Genomic DNA, 14,102 nt, shown 5'->3' on the forward strand with positions numbered 1-14,102 from the left:
AATTTAAGTAATGACTTGAATTATGTATGTGAGAGAAAAGCACTGTAATAAAAGAGTTAAATTTAAATTTATATTAAAAAAAATAGGATAATAATATGATTTGAGTCATAAAATTGACAAGGCCTAATAAGACTCCGTTCACTTCACCGATTCGAGTTTAGAATTTGAGTTTTGCTACAGTAAAAAGTTCTCAGAAACAGTCACATCTAATTTTTTTTTTTTTGGCTACAGTAAAAAGCTCTCACATAAAATCACATATTAACTCGAATTATAAACTCAAATTAGCGAAGTAAACGGGCTTTTAATATAAAATTATTAATATATTGTAAACAAAATAACTCATTTTTAGAAAAAGAAAAAAAGGAAAAAAGGAAAAACTCATATTTTTTGAATTTTGAATTTTGAAATTGGAGCACAAATAGAAAGCTTTTCTAAAGCCGAAAGTTGCAGAGGGAAACTGAAAACAACGCGCTCGCAAATTGATCTCACTCTTCTATTGGTCAATAAGCTATCACATGGATCGCGAGACAGCGCTCCACAACCGTCGATAAGATCGTTAATCCAGCGGCACAAAAAGTATCTGATTTCCTCACACCCATTCCACATCCCCTAGAAACAAGGCTTATTTACATCTCACAAATCCACTTCTATAAAACGGTGCTTCGACGCAACCCAAAGTATCCATCATCATCTCTCTTTGCGTCACAAACACCCTCACACCGATCTCTCTCTCTCTCTCTAACGGAGGTCAAAGGGTAACAAAGAACTTCGATTCGTCAAATTTCTCTCTCCGATTCAGCCATGGACACCGGTGGAAAAGTGAAGAAAGGCGCCGCAGGTAGAAAGGGAGGAGGCCCCAAGAAGAAGCCTGTCTCGAGGTCCGTGAAAGCCGGTCTGCAATTCCCCGTTGGAAGAATCGGCCGATACTTGAAGAAGGGTAGATATTCTCAGCGTATCGGAACCGGTGCCCCGGTTTACTTGGCCGCCGTTCTTGAGTACCTCGCTGCTGAGGTATTGTCTATTTCTCTGATTTCGCAAGTTTATTGGGTACAAAATTTATTGCATCTGTTCATCGTTCTCAGTTGAGATTCTAGGTTTGATTCTGTTTGGGGATTTTTACTAATTTGACCTCAATCTGGAAGATTCTGTGAAGAACTAGCTAGAAATGAAATTAGGGTTCGGATTTCGGAATTATGCTAATTGAGAGTGTTGACATTGTTGCTGTTCGGTTTTGTTGTTTAGGTTCTGGAATTGGCTGGAAATGCGGCTCGTGACAACAAGAAGAACAGGATAATTCCACGGCACGTTTTGCTAGCTGTGAGAAACGACGAAGAGCTCGGAAAATTGCTCGCCGGTGTGACCATCGCTCACGGCGGTGTTCTTCCTAACATCAACCCGGTTCTGTTGCCGAAGAAGACCGAGAAAGCCACCAAGGAGCCCAAGTCTCCCTCAAAGGCCACCAAGTCGCCAAAGAAGGCTTAGTTTCGCTTGTTTCCGCTTTGCTTCGTCATCTTCATTTGTATGTACTTGGAGACTTTTTAGGGCTTTTTAGCTTTTGATGTTTGTGTAGCCATGAAATGGAGAAAGAAATGTTGGAATGATATTGAAAGATTTGTAATCTCTAGATGCCTTTGTTGTCCTTATGTAGTGAGTTATTTGTCATGAAATTAACGAAGGGAACGTCTTGTTTATATCTTGGCTTTCTTGTCATTCATTTTAAAGCTTACTTTGTTCACTTTATATGAGCGCGGCTTTTTGTTTGTATTTCCGACGCAGTGTAGGCAGAATTATTCTTTTCCTTCTTTTTTGGTGGGCAAAATTATTGTAATGATGATTTGTTTGATTAACCTAACATGGACTGTTATGAAAGTATTAAGGTTTGAAATGAACATGATTTCATTGCTGCTCTCGAAAATTGCTTTGCTTAGTTTGTAAGTTAAATATTTGGATTGATATGTTTTTAGGAGCATCTTGAATTGGTGATGCTTAGATGCATTTGAGCAACAACTGATGTTATATTTTAGTTTTTCTTTAATCATAATTTTTAAAAGCTGCAATTTTTTTATGCTAAATCTAGAATGAAGTGCTGTCGGATTTAGGTACTTCAATTTTTATTTAGTACTGGAAATAGTAGATGTTGTATAATTGTGTAGGTTTAAATTAGAATATTGTCTTATTTACAAAGAGGGAAAAGATGGAGTATTGTCAATGTAAAACTACTTGTTAAACTTCATATTTAAGCTAGTTAATTGTAAGACAATTTTGCTTTAATTATCAAATCAAAATGGTTATAGATCAGAGCTTTACTTTCGTATTCAAGGGGAAAAAAAACTCACGTTATCTGGCAAAATAAAAAAACTTCCTGAAGATCGAATCTGTCCATGGTTACGGGTTTTAATTTAATTTCAACCTACAATTAACTGGAGTTCCAAACCTCATACATTCAAGTGGGAAAGAAATGGAAAGAAAACAAGAAAGAAAATGGGAATGAAACTTTTAGAAAACGACGATAATACAAACAAAAGCAACTCTTATCTAGAAAGGACAAGAGAAGAGGAAACGGACATTACGGAAAAAAATGTGAAACTTTTGGACCGTTAGGGGGGGGGGACTGAAAAGACCTCGAAACAAAAAACGACATTGTTTTGGAAAACGACAAATTTGTCAAGCTGGGTAAGCTTTGAGAAATCGAAGATGTTCGACCCTCAATCATTGATGTTCATTTAGCGGAGTCCTGAGAAAATGAGAGGTTCACCAAGCGGAGTTTGTCTTTGGCGGACCTTTCCTTTGGCCAGGTTCTTGTGGGCACGCCCCTTTTACGCCAAATTGTTTGTCGGAGGTCTTCTTCCAAACTCCCAACTCTTCAACAATCATGCAATATTGCGACTTTATCTGGAATGCCAAAGTATTTTTCTACGGGTTCTCCTGAATAGAGCATGGAACCCATATTCTTATTTATAAGAATTTGAACTTTTTTAGTTTTCTTTTGATTGACTATATTTGTATCAAGTCCTTTTTTCTTTTTTGTGTGTGTGTTACGCCTTTTACCTTTGTTCCCCAATTACAGCACACTCAAATGTGTTATGAGTTGTAGGTCTATCTTATGACACCAATGAAACTGTTTTGAAGGATGCTTTTGAACAGCATGGTGATATAATTGAAGGTATATGCGAGGTTATTAAGGTTCTCAAATCTTTATACTTTGTATATGCTTCTTCTCTTGAAAATACATATTATTTTCGTTTCTTTAAAGGGAATACTAAGACGTCCTATATATAACACTTAACAGTTAAAGTAATTTGTGATCACAAGAGTGGGAGATCAAAAGGGTATGGGTTTGTTCAGTTTACTTCCGAAACTGCAGCCAACACAGCTCTGAAGCAAATGGATGGTCAGGTAAGCTCATTTCAGTTATGATTCTCTTTAGGGTCAAATTTAGCTCCTTAGTATTCTATATGTATATGTGTATATAATCACTTAATTGGTTATGATCAGTTACTAGACGGCAGGAATATTCGCGTCCATTTTGCTCACAAGTGATAACATGGATTTCAGGTATGAGCTTTAGTTAGTTGACAGGAGCTTTGTTCTCCTGTTTATTTGGCAATTTCTTTGAGCAGAATTATATACCGTTGAATTTGATTCATTTTGGTCATTTACGCCAATCAGTAAGAACTGTTATAAATGCAAGGACGTATTTTCACATTATTACTAACCGACTCTGCTCTGTGTGTATTTCTTTGACTAGTTTCACTATCTCATCTTTTAGCCACTGCTACTCATGGCCATAAAAATAATACTATCATTCTGTTTTTGGCCAATACTACACTATTGTGGTTGATACCGAGTTAAGCGGGACAGTTTGTTTTTGTACCTGTGTCAAAAAGATGTCTATGACACTTTATTTTTTCAGTTGTCAATTGCAGTTGCGAGTAGTTATTGAAGTAGGATTGGATACATGTTCTGTCTACGAGGTCGAATTGTAGTAATACACAAAAAGAATAAAATGGAGGGAAGAAGATAGAAACATTAGCTGAGATCACTCCATGAAGGGGTGTTTCATGTTTCTAAATGTTGATTTGTTTGTTACAAAATATTGGAGCGGGGGAAAATTTAAAGCTCGAGTGTAGTATCTCACATAAAACACAAGTAATTTTTGTGATTAGAACCACGTGATTAGAGTCATTTTTGATTTACGTGTGTTTTTTGTGAGAAAAAATACTGTAGCGAACAACGAATCATGATTCGAATCAGGGTACGAATCCCCCAACTAAACAACCCATAAGACTATCGATAGAACGTTTTACCAGAAAAACTCGTTTATTTTTAAATAATAAAAGAAGAAAATATAAATCATTACCTTTTAATTACTGTTTAAATAATGCATAAAAAATACATTGATTTAGAAGAGTTTTTCAACCCGATAAGTTAAATAAATCAAAAGCTCATTTGTTATAAAAAGTAAATGTAATACAATGAAAATTAAATTTATTAACAAATAAAAAATTAAAATCGTAAAAAAAATGTTTTTTTTTTTTAGGAAAAAGATGTTTTTGATCAAGCATTTTGTCATAAAGGATATTGTTACCAGCATATTAACGTAAGTTTCCTATTAAAGGAATTTTTTTTTTTAAATTCTGGGTTACAGGGAAAAATGATTTAAATATGCGGTTAAGATATTTTGGTCAAAGTCTCCAATCCATTGTATATCCAAGGAAAAAAAGAAACGAAAAAAGACGCGGGAGAAACATATATCTTAACCGCCTATTTAAATCGTTTTGCAAAGTCATCTAGTGCGTCAAAAACGTGCCAACTCGACGATCTGCACCCTTCGAATCGTTTACCGAAAAGCATAAACGCATCTCAACCGTCTATTTACAAGTGCCAAAAAGAAAATCCAACGGTCAATAAATGCGAAAAATCATCAATCCGCGTCAAAATCCTATAGCCAATAATAAGACGCCGCTCTTTTGTATATAACCTAATCTCATCCCCTATTCCTTCATAACTCTCTCAAAAGCACTCCCCAATTTCGAATTTCGCTTTTCTTCCAGCCTCCAAACCATCGTTTACGTTTCCTAGAAATCCTCAGAATCAATGGCGCCAAAGGCAGAGAAGAAGCCCGCCGAGAAGAAGCCAGCGGAGGAGAAGAAGTCCGCCGTCGCTGAGAAGGCTCCCGCCGAGAAGAAGCCCAAGGCCGGCAAGAAGCTCCCGAAGGAGGGCGGAGCCGCCGCCGGAGAAAAGAAGAAGAAGAGAGTGAAGAAGGGTACCGAGACCTACAAGATCTACATCTTCAAGGTTCTCAAGCAGGTCCACCCAGACATCGGTATCTCCAGCAAGGCCATGGGGATCATGAACAGTTTCATCAACGACATCTTCGAAAAGCTCGCCCAGGAGGCCTCGAGACTCGCCAGGTACAACAAGAAGCCGACGATCACCTCTCGGGAGATCCAGACGGCGGTGAGGCTTGTGCTTCCCGGTGAGCTCGCCAAGCACGCCGTATCTGAGGGGACCAAGGCGGTGACTAAGTTTACGAGTTCTTGAAGATAATCTGGCTCTGGATTGTGATCTTTAGGGTTAGGGTTAGGTTTGTATCCGTACATGATGGCCTTTTGTCTTTAATGTCTTTTGGATATTTGTTAGGGTTTCTGTATTTTACTTTGTATGCTTGATCTTATGTTCTTATGGTAAAAGTTGAAAAGACTATCGGTTGACATATGTAATGTTCCTCTAATTTTTCTTCTCCTGCGTTGTAGCGATTTGTACTGTATATTTAATATGTTGATAAATTCATCAAAAAGAGACTTGTTGGTGATTGTTTTTTATGTTCATTGCTTTGTATTTGTTCATTTGGAGCTGCGATGTGTTTTGTTTTCGTTTGTAATTGTTAATTCTTGAATTGAACACTATCTGGCTGTTTTTCTTTGACAAATTCTCATTCTTGTTTGTCTTGTATTATTGAGAATAATCTAAGTTTCTGTAGTTATATAGAGCTTTCGATAAATTTTCAATTTTGGTTTGCAGAAATAGTGGGAAATGGTGGTTTGCAGGGCGATTGTATTTAGTTAGCATTATCGTGGGATTTTTTTGGAGGGAATTTTTGGCGTCATATCGGTATTTTTTTCTCTGAAGAGAGGGAACCCCAAAATATATCAGACGGTATGAAACTTTTTATGAATGGAGTTCGAGTCTTGCGCTCATCATTAGGATTGTTATTTTAGAGTATAATTTAAGTGTAAGTTTTTAGTTAAATTTGAGTTAAAATTATAACTTAAATAAAGTTGAGTAAAGTTGAATAAAATTAAAATTTAAAAGAACGTGAATTTAAATAAAGTTGAAATTTGAGTTGTTTTTTTTTTTTGAGTTTTTTAAACAAATTTAAAAACTCAATTTTATTTTGTGAATTTAAATTTAAATTTTTAATTTAAATTGAAATGTGACATTTTAAAAATTTAAATTGGTGAAATATACGATTTCTTAATCATAAACCTTGGATCTCATGTGTGAATTGGTTAATTTCTTATACAAATTGTCATTTTCAATGGTTATATTTCATTCTAAAATAGTAGATGTACGATTAAAATTTGTAATTCTGTTTTGTCTTTTGCTTTTAAAAAAAAGTATCGTTTCGAAGATAATGTCGTTTCTATGATGTGGTCATTCATGGTTTTGTTATTTAAGAGAATGTTTGATTGGAGGATTCAAATTATGATTTGAATTATGATTTATGGTTTATTATAGTATTTTTTCTTATAAAAATACACGTAAATAAAAAATAATTCTAATTCATTAACCAAACGTCTCCTAAAAGTCGATGATCTAATAGAATTCTATTGTTTTGAACTACTTGTCGTCTTTTATAGTTGTTAATTGTTATTTGTTTATGTCGATTTACTCAAGAAATCGTTTTTTACAATTATGTCGTTTGACTCAATGCTGTCGTTTCTTTTTTTTTTTGAAGTGAATGTTGTCGTTTCTACAGTACAATTTCTACAAAAGAAATTTAGAAATTATATTGATATTTTCCCAAAAAAAAAATCAATTGGGAAAATAACTTTTTGAAATATTAGATAATGAATTAAATAATAGTTTCTCAAGCGAAACATGGAAATGGAAACGAGAATATTTCTATATACATAGAGAAAAAAGGGTAAATATCTATTAGATTGCATGAGTTTATCTTTTTACCTTTAATTTTGATTAATATCTTTTAATCAAATACTATATTATTTAAAAAGCTATTAATTAAGAATAAAGATAAAAATTTAGACTTGAGTAAAAATTTAGATCCGCGTAAAAATTTAAGACTTGAGTAAAAATTTAGATCTGAGTAAAAATTTAGATCCGTGTACACTTATTCTTATAAGTTTAGTAATTTTTTTCTCTATACATCGATGGTATCGGGTGAAAGAAACATGAACTTTTAAATTCAACAAAGCGTTAAACGACCATATATTATAAAAACGGCACAATCTGTTATAAGAGGTCCTTAAGATCTGAGTAGGGTGTCGACGAGGTAAGTGGTAACTTTCTAGGGTAAAAGAGAAACGTTTTTGGAGGAAAGTAAAAATTTCTAGTCTCTCCCATTCATTGCACTTTCCGATGGCTATCAAGTCTTTGTCCATTATCAGAGAGTAGTTGAAACTTGCTTTCTTTAGAAGGGTGCCAACCACTACAAATTCACTTTTTGTCTTGATCCTTCTCAGCTAGTAATGTTATACTCAAAAAAAAAAAAAAAAAAAAAAATTTACAGGTAACCTCAAAATATTTTGCCGTCTGCGCATTATCAACCGAAGGACAGTGTAGAGTCCAATTTGTTTCAGCTATTAACTCAATATCCTGGATTAAGATGGAATATTAATTTTCATAGTTACTCAAGTATAGCTCATCAAATCTGTTGTAATCCCCTACTTTTACTCATCTCCGAGGCAGCCTTAAGATTAACAACCTAAATGGAAAATTTCATCACCTGGTTGGTGTAACTTTGTGAAGCAAGAAAGCCTTTTGTTTCAGCCTTTCAGGCCACTATAGATTTAGGGAAAAAAAATAAAAAAAAGGAATGAAGTCTAGAATTCTTACAAGCTCAAAATGATAAAGGCAGTAAAGGTTGCTTTTTGGAAAATTAGAGATCGATTCAAAGTTCAACAAGTAATTCCTTGAGAATTCTAAAAACAATGTTGATCAAAACGTTACATGAAAAAGGCAATTTAAATGATTCAAGCTCCACAATGAAGAGTACAGTATAAACGAGAGATCATTTGACAACAAAATGACAAGAGCACCTTCGTCATCAAGAGGTAGCTTCTTCTCCAGGCTTACTAGTCTTGGCAACTTCAACAAAAATTAGCCTCCCATCAACTATCTGTGCTAACAACAAACGAGGAAAATTCATACGATTTAACTAAGAACAAAATATTTTCTTGGAAACAAACAATAAAACAAGGACTAACAAAAGTAATCGACCACAATTGGCAAATTGAAAATCAAAGGCAAATAATTGGAAAATGACTTCTTTTTTTTTTTTTTTTTTTTTTTTTTTCAAAAATGAAAGAAATAGAAATTTTTTCAAATTACCCTGCCATTCATGGCCTTCAAAGCCTTTTGAGCTTCAACCTCCGACTCGTACGTGACAAAGCCGAAACCTTTGGGTCTTTGAGTTTTAGAGTCCAAAACTAACCTAGCTACGAACACAAAGCAGACAAATCACGGAAAAGAAGAATACATCAGTGACTTAGTTCCCAAAATTAACTAAAAGAAAATTAAAATATTGAATTTCAGAACGAGAAAAGAAAAAGGAAATACCTTCTAGGACTTCTCCAAAGGGAGAAAACAGCTTCTTCAGATGCTCATTTGTTGTGTACGATGATAATCCTAAGCCCAAAACAAAATATCAAAATTAGGGATTTGGAAAAGAAATTACAAACAGGTAAGAAACAAATCGAAAGAGAAGAGAAGAGTACTGCTGACAAAGAGCTGCGAGCTCAATCGCTTAGCCATCTCCGGCGACGGTGATGCAGTGGGCGAGACATCTTACGTCCGCGCGTAAAGCGTGAAGCCGTGAACTATAGCCAGGAAGGCCCGCTTTCAAGTGAAAGGCCCAGTTTTTTCAAGCCCAGTATGTTGACAATGGGCCGAGCCCTAGTCCCTGAGAAGCTGTAATTCCAACTAGCAACAAAGGGTATTTTTGTAAAAGAACTATCGTAGTACTAAAACCACAGAAGTTAAAAACCCCTTCAAAGACTACAACCCTAGTGCGCTGTTTGTTCTCTCGGCCGTCTCTCTCAAACCAGCCCGACTTGGCGCCGCCGACGTTTCGTCCTTCAGGTGCGATCTCTCGCCTCCGAAACGCCCAACATTGGATCTCTCTGCGTTTAACTTAGCTTTGATCGATTACGTATCTTTTGTCGCCGTTTCGCAGTTTGGATTTTCTTGTTTATGGATGTCTGTTTTTGTTCGTTTATACTTCTAATTATAAACTCTTCTGCGTCGGATTTCGGAAGACCTTTTTTTTTCTTCTCTTTTGCTTGCTTGAGCCAAAATTATAAATTATTCGGGTGTGATGTGGTTTATCTTTTGATTTGTTTCTTGTTAAGCTTTTTGCGTTGAACTGATGTGGTTAATCCAGATATTTGATTAGAGTAAATACTGAACCCCAAGCTCTGTTTTTGTTTTATTTTTTTTTAAATTCATCCATTGTTCCTTTTGTGTGTCGCAACTACAACGATTTAAAGCTGAGTAATGGTCTATGTCACTTTTTTTAGATGTATTTGATAGAGAAATGAACTATAGTTGGTTGGTTAATTGGAAAAAAAATTACTTTACATCTGAGTTTTGCCGTTTGGAGAATGCTTGTTAATTTATAGTTATCATATTTGTGAATATTTTTATTGTTTTAGAAGGACTTATATTTTGTTTTGCTTTTTTCTTCCTGAAAATAGTGTGTTCCTTTTTTTTTTTCATTCTTTACTTATTTGGTTTTTTTATTTGTCTTTTGTGGCAGCCTGCATTTGAAAAGATGGTGAGAATTAGTGTGCTGAATGATGCTCTTAAGAGCATGTACAATGCGGAGAAGAGGGGGAAGCGACAGGTCATGATCAGGCCTTCCTCGAAAGTGATCATCAAGTTTTTGTTGGTCATGCAGAAGCATGGTAAGTTGTAACTTTCAGTTCTCAGCTTGTGTTTTCTTCACAGTGTATATCAAATGAAAGCTAAGAGGACCAATAATATGTTTATTTCTTTATAATCAGTTTCGCTAATTGTTTTGTAGGTTACATTGGTGAGTTTGAGTATGTGGATGACCACAGATCTGGCAAAATTGTGGTTGAACTCAATGGAAGATTGAACAAATGTGGTGTTATCAGTCCTCGGTTTGATATTGGAGTGAAAGAAATTGAGGGATGGACTGCAAGGCTGCTTCCATCACGACAGGTGAGCCAGTGTATATTTGTTGATCGTTTTCTTTTTAATTGGTTTATGTGGGATAGCAATAATCACATTCTGAGATAGAATTGTGGGGAAATGTGCTGTTTGTGTGGGTTTTGTAATGGTAGTGTCTAGTTAGAAACTTAGAATTGAATTGAGAAAGAGTTTGATGGTACAGAAAGGTGTAGTCGTGTTCTATTGTTGGTGTTGCAGCTGGTGACAGTATATTGTAGTCTGCATTCTGCAACTCTTTCCGTGTTTGGGAAAGATCTGTGTGTGGACATATACTTATAGAGTCTACACGGTTAATAAGTATTGGGTGTAACGTGAAACTTTACTGCTCTAGGAGTTTGGAGAGCTCGATTTTGGTAATTCAGATCTAGAGTAAAAGTAGATAATATCAAGTTATTTGGAAGTAATGTGATTGAAAAATGAAATATCTTTTAATGCTTCTAAAATACTAGTATTGGCTAGGCATTTATAATGAAAGTTACGCCTTGAATGCGATAACCTGTGAAGAGCGGGCTGCTGCATGGTTATGGATGTTGATACTCAACCTGTGCCACTCAACCTTGGCTTCATTAATTGATTTTGATTTTTTTTTATATATATGTATTTCCCTAGGTATTTAAAGAAATATTAGAAATACTTGTGAAAACAAATCACTTGCCCTCATCCATCCACCTTTTTTCTGCGTGTTGGCCTAAAAACCCCTAAACCCGCTTTAAACCAACCCATGTACGAGTCTATATTCGTTTGTGTTTGTGAACTGTCATTGGTTGCTAAAAGTTCTTAAACTGTATATTGCACTGATGATTGGAAATTTTGCAGTTTGGCTACATCGTTCTGACAACATCAGCTGGCATCATGGATCATGAAGAAGCTAGGAGGAAGAACGTTGGTGGCAAAGTGCTTGGCTTCTTTTACTGATTGGAGTTTTAAGGATCCGTTAGGAACTTTTTGCTTTCTAAGGAATGAATGTTTTCGTGCTTCGTGGACTTAGTGCCATTCTTATTTTATACTTCATTTAAACTTGAATGTTTTTGCATTGGACGTCGGATATCTTAAATTTTGTTTGAGTAAATTTTTGTTTAGTAGTAACTGCATGGTATTGGAATCTTGGCTTTTTCCATAATTGTTGTTTTGTTATGATCTTTCATATGCATACATTGTTGAATGTTCATTGAGACTTGAAAGATGATTACATCCATCAACGATGTTTTGCTGCACACACGGCTGTTTTAAAATTATGCTCTATTAATCGTCCCATTTCCTGTTAGTTTTTATATTAATTAATCATATCTTGGTATGGTAGTCGGGAAACACGGTTCTTTCAAAAGGCTTCGACCGAAGCACTCGAATGCATTCGACTGGGGTTGATAATTCGATAAAATGGAGTGATGCAAGAATATTACTTATTGGTGTTCGAAGCAAGTTTCAAAAAAGATAAAAGAAAGTGTCGTGTTTTAGCCATAATTATTGAGATGACCAAAAGTTTCTGCTACCATCAGCACCATAGTGCTAATCCTGTGCTTCTACAAGAGTGGTTTCATGTCAATAGGGTCCTGGAGATGCTCCCAGTTATGCCATTTTTATTAGACTTTTAAGTCCCGTTTATTTTACCGATTCGAGTTTTGTTATAGTAAAAAATTTTCAGAAATAATAACATTTAATTTTTTTATTACAGTAAAAAATTTTCACATAAAGTCACATTTAATATCCTGATTAAAGTTATTTTGAATAAATCCTCACAAAGTGATTCCGTGCCTTTGCAATATCTTGCGCTTTTTTTTTTTTTTTGGCTGCATCGGTTGGAGAACGCAGTGTCCAATGCTTTTTCCAGTTCTACTTTGACGGTGTGAATGTCATCGATTGATTCACCCAACTTGATCAGCTGGACATTACAGAAGAACACCCTTGTTCATCCTAAGCCGGGGTTGAACAGCTTTTCCATTACTTCAGTCGTTTCGATTTGTAGGCACAATTCGACTATTATCATTATCATTATTGTTATTATTATTTTTTACATTATGATTGTCTCTCCGATAAATAATGATATTTCACTATTCTTATGCATCCCTCGAGCAAAAAGAAAACATTTTGGTCAGTTTTATCATTCATGTGTACTTCCTTCCTTTCCTCGGAGAGAAATATTAACTAAATATATGCATAGTAAATTCATATCTTTTCCCAAACATAAGCATGCATATTCATTATAAATATGTTTTCGTATACTCATCTTCCTTTGGTTCAATCAGCTAAATGTAAGTCGAGAATTGATTGATGCCCCTGCACGAACCTAGGGCCTTCTTTCTTTTTGGCTAAAAGGTGTGAATATCATTAAAGGCACAAAGCCAATGAGGAAGAGAACAAAACTACACAGATAAGTTTTATTCAATTATCGTGCTTTTTTTATTATTTTTATTATTTTTATTATAAGTTTTATTAATTATCTAGACTAAAATTTCACATAGCAAGAGATGCACAGGCGAGCTTGATCTGATTTCTTAGTATGACAAAACCAAGAAAACTTCTCAGACTTATCAAACAATATATATAGCAGCACATTATTACTCAACAAAAACATTTCCAGAAAAAGCACAACAGGTCAAGAAGATGAGAAGGTTCACAGTAATAATGTTTTGTCCAAGCTACACCACAAAGAAGGATTAAAGAAGTAATAATAACTTTTCTTGTTCGTTCCTATAAAAACAGCTTGATTGTTGCTGTATCAAGCTTAGTCGCGTATCTCTGCCAAAGGGTCTTCAGTTGCCCAAAACAATGAAACATGCCTGAAAGTTTTTTAACGTCCACGACTCGCATGCTTTTCATCGCCGTCCCCATCGTCACCGTTGATCTCGCTGCTAGCTACGCCCGAAATTTCCATTATAAAAAATTTGGTGTGGAACAAAAGGAGCAGTTAAAAAACACCCTATAATATGGAGGCCAAGGATGAAGTTTCAGAGAGAAGGAGCTAGGAAAGGTTTTTGGGATTTAAATGGGAATATATTATTTGGTTTCTAGTTTGTGGAAGAGTATCTTCCAAAGCATATACTCGGAGCATTATTTTTGCTGGCCCCTTTTTTTTCCACTTTAGCTGGTTATTTTTTTGTTATGGGAACATGGGATGTGTGGCCACATAATTAAACCAAAAAAAAAAAAAAAAAAAAAAAAAAAAAAAAAAAAAAAAAAAAGGTTTTTGGTTTTCACACAGTGGAAATGATGTGTGGCCACATAATTAAACCAAAAAAAAAAAAAAAAAAAAAAAAAAACAAACAAAAAACAAAAGAAAGGTTTTGTGTTTCTCACAATGTGAACTTCTGCCAATTTTCATCAGTCTTTCTTGGACTATTTTGTCTTTCTGTAACACGTATTTAGCTAGCTAAGCTCTGGTTTTAAAGCAGAGTTTACAATGTATAGGAACTAAAATTCCCCGTTGTACCATTTGGATAACATAGTATTCAACATGTAACGTGTCAACTTTATAAGCTCTCATAACACATAAATGTAAGGTTTTATGTCTATAGCATTGCTTATCAACACAAAGAAATAACTTTTTTTTAAGAAATTGTTTGGGTTATATATGTGAACAGCTCATCAAAAGATATATAAAATAAAAAAAGGCCTCACTTTAATCTAATTTCTTTGTGAAGTAATAGGTAAAGAAGTACAAAACATGA

General features: G+C 34.8%; 5 protein-coding genes across 5 annotated transcripts; 4 read left to right on the forward strand and 1 right to left on the reverse strand.

Moving 5' to 3' along the window:
• The first annotated feature begins 640 nt into the window (after nt 1-640).
• On the forward strand, nt 641-1,740 carry LOC21394115 (histone H2A). The gene is made up of 2 exons (XM_010114599.2): nt 641-1,011; nt 1,243-1,740. Exons 1-2 carry the CDS (start codon nt 802-804, stop codon nt 1,480-1,482), a joined length of 450 nt encoding a protein of 149 aa, XP_010112901.1. The 5' UTR covers nt 641-801; the 3' UTR covers nt 1,483-1,740.
• Nucleotides 1,741-2,742: 1,002 nt separating this feature from the next.
• Nucleotides 2,743-3,555, forward strand: LOC21394116 (glycine-rich RNA-binding protein 2, mitochondrial). The gene is made up of 4 exons (XM_024176400.1): nt 2,743-2,905; nt 3,095-3,163; nt 3,290-3,396; nt 3,496-3,555. The coding sequence occupies exons 1-4, from the start codon at nt 2,743-2,745 to the stop codon at nt 3,538-3,540; spliced, it is 384 nt and encodes a 127-aa protein (XP_024032168.1). The 3' UTR covers nt 3,541-3,555.
• A 1,435-nt stretch (nt 3,556-4,990) lies between these two features.
• Nucleotides 4,991-5,815, forward strand: LOC21394117 (histone H2B). Its single transcript, XM_010114601.2, has one exon. It carries the CDS (start codon nt 5,098-5,100, stop codon nt 5,542-5,544), a length of 447 nt encoding a protein of 148 aa, XP_010112903.1. The 5' UTR covers nt 4,991-5,097; the 3' UTR covers nt 5,545-5,815.
• Nucleotides 5,816-8,102: 2,287 nt separating this feature from the next.
• LOC21394118 (organelle RRM domain-containing protein 6, chloroplastic) lies at nt 8,103-9,057 on the reverse strand. Its single transcript, XM_010114602.2, has 4 exons — nt 8,961-9,057; nt 8,803-8,871; nt 8,575-8,681; nt 8,103-8,362 (listed from the first exon to the last, which is right to left on the reverse strand). Exons 1-4 carry the CDS (start codon nt 8,995-8,997, stop codon nt 8,291-8,293), a joined length of 285 nt encoding a protein of 94 aa, XP_010112904.1. The 5' UTR covers nt 8,998-9,057; the 3' UTR covers nt 8,103-8,290.
• Nucleotides 9,058-9,245: 188 nt separating this feature from the next.
• On the forward strand, nt 9,246-11,557 carry LOC21394119 (40S ribosomal protein S15a-1). The gene is made up of 4 exons (XM_024176399.1): nt 9,246-9,324; nt 10,001-10,148; nt 10,268-10,428; nt 11,254-11,557. Exons 2-4 carry the CDS (start codon nt 10,016-10,018, stop codon nt 11,350-11,352), a joined length of 393 nt encoding a protein of 130 aa, XP_024032167.1. The 5' UTR covers nt 9,246-9,324; nt 10,001-10,015; the 3' UTR covers nt 11,353-11,557.
• Nucleotides 11,558-14,102: the final 2,545 nt, after the last annotated feature.

This window comes from Morus notabilis, unplaced genomic scaffold (genome assembly GCF_000414095.1).
Source record: "Morus notabilis unplaced genomic scaffold, ASM41409v2 Scaffold80, whole genome shotgun sequence".
Taxonomy (NCBI): Eukaryota; Viridiplantae; Streptophyta; class Magnoliopsida; order Rosales; family Moraceae; genus Morus; species Morus notabilis.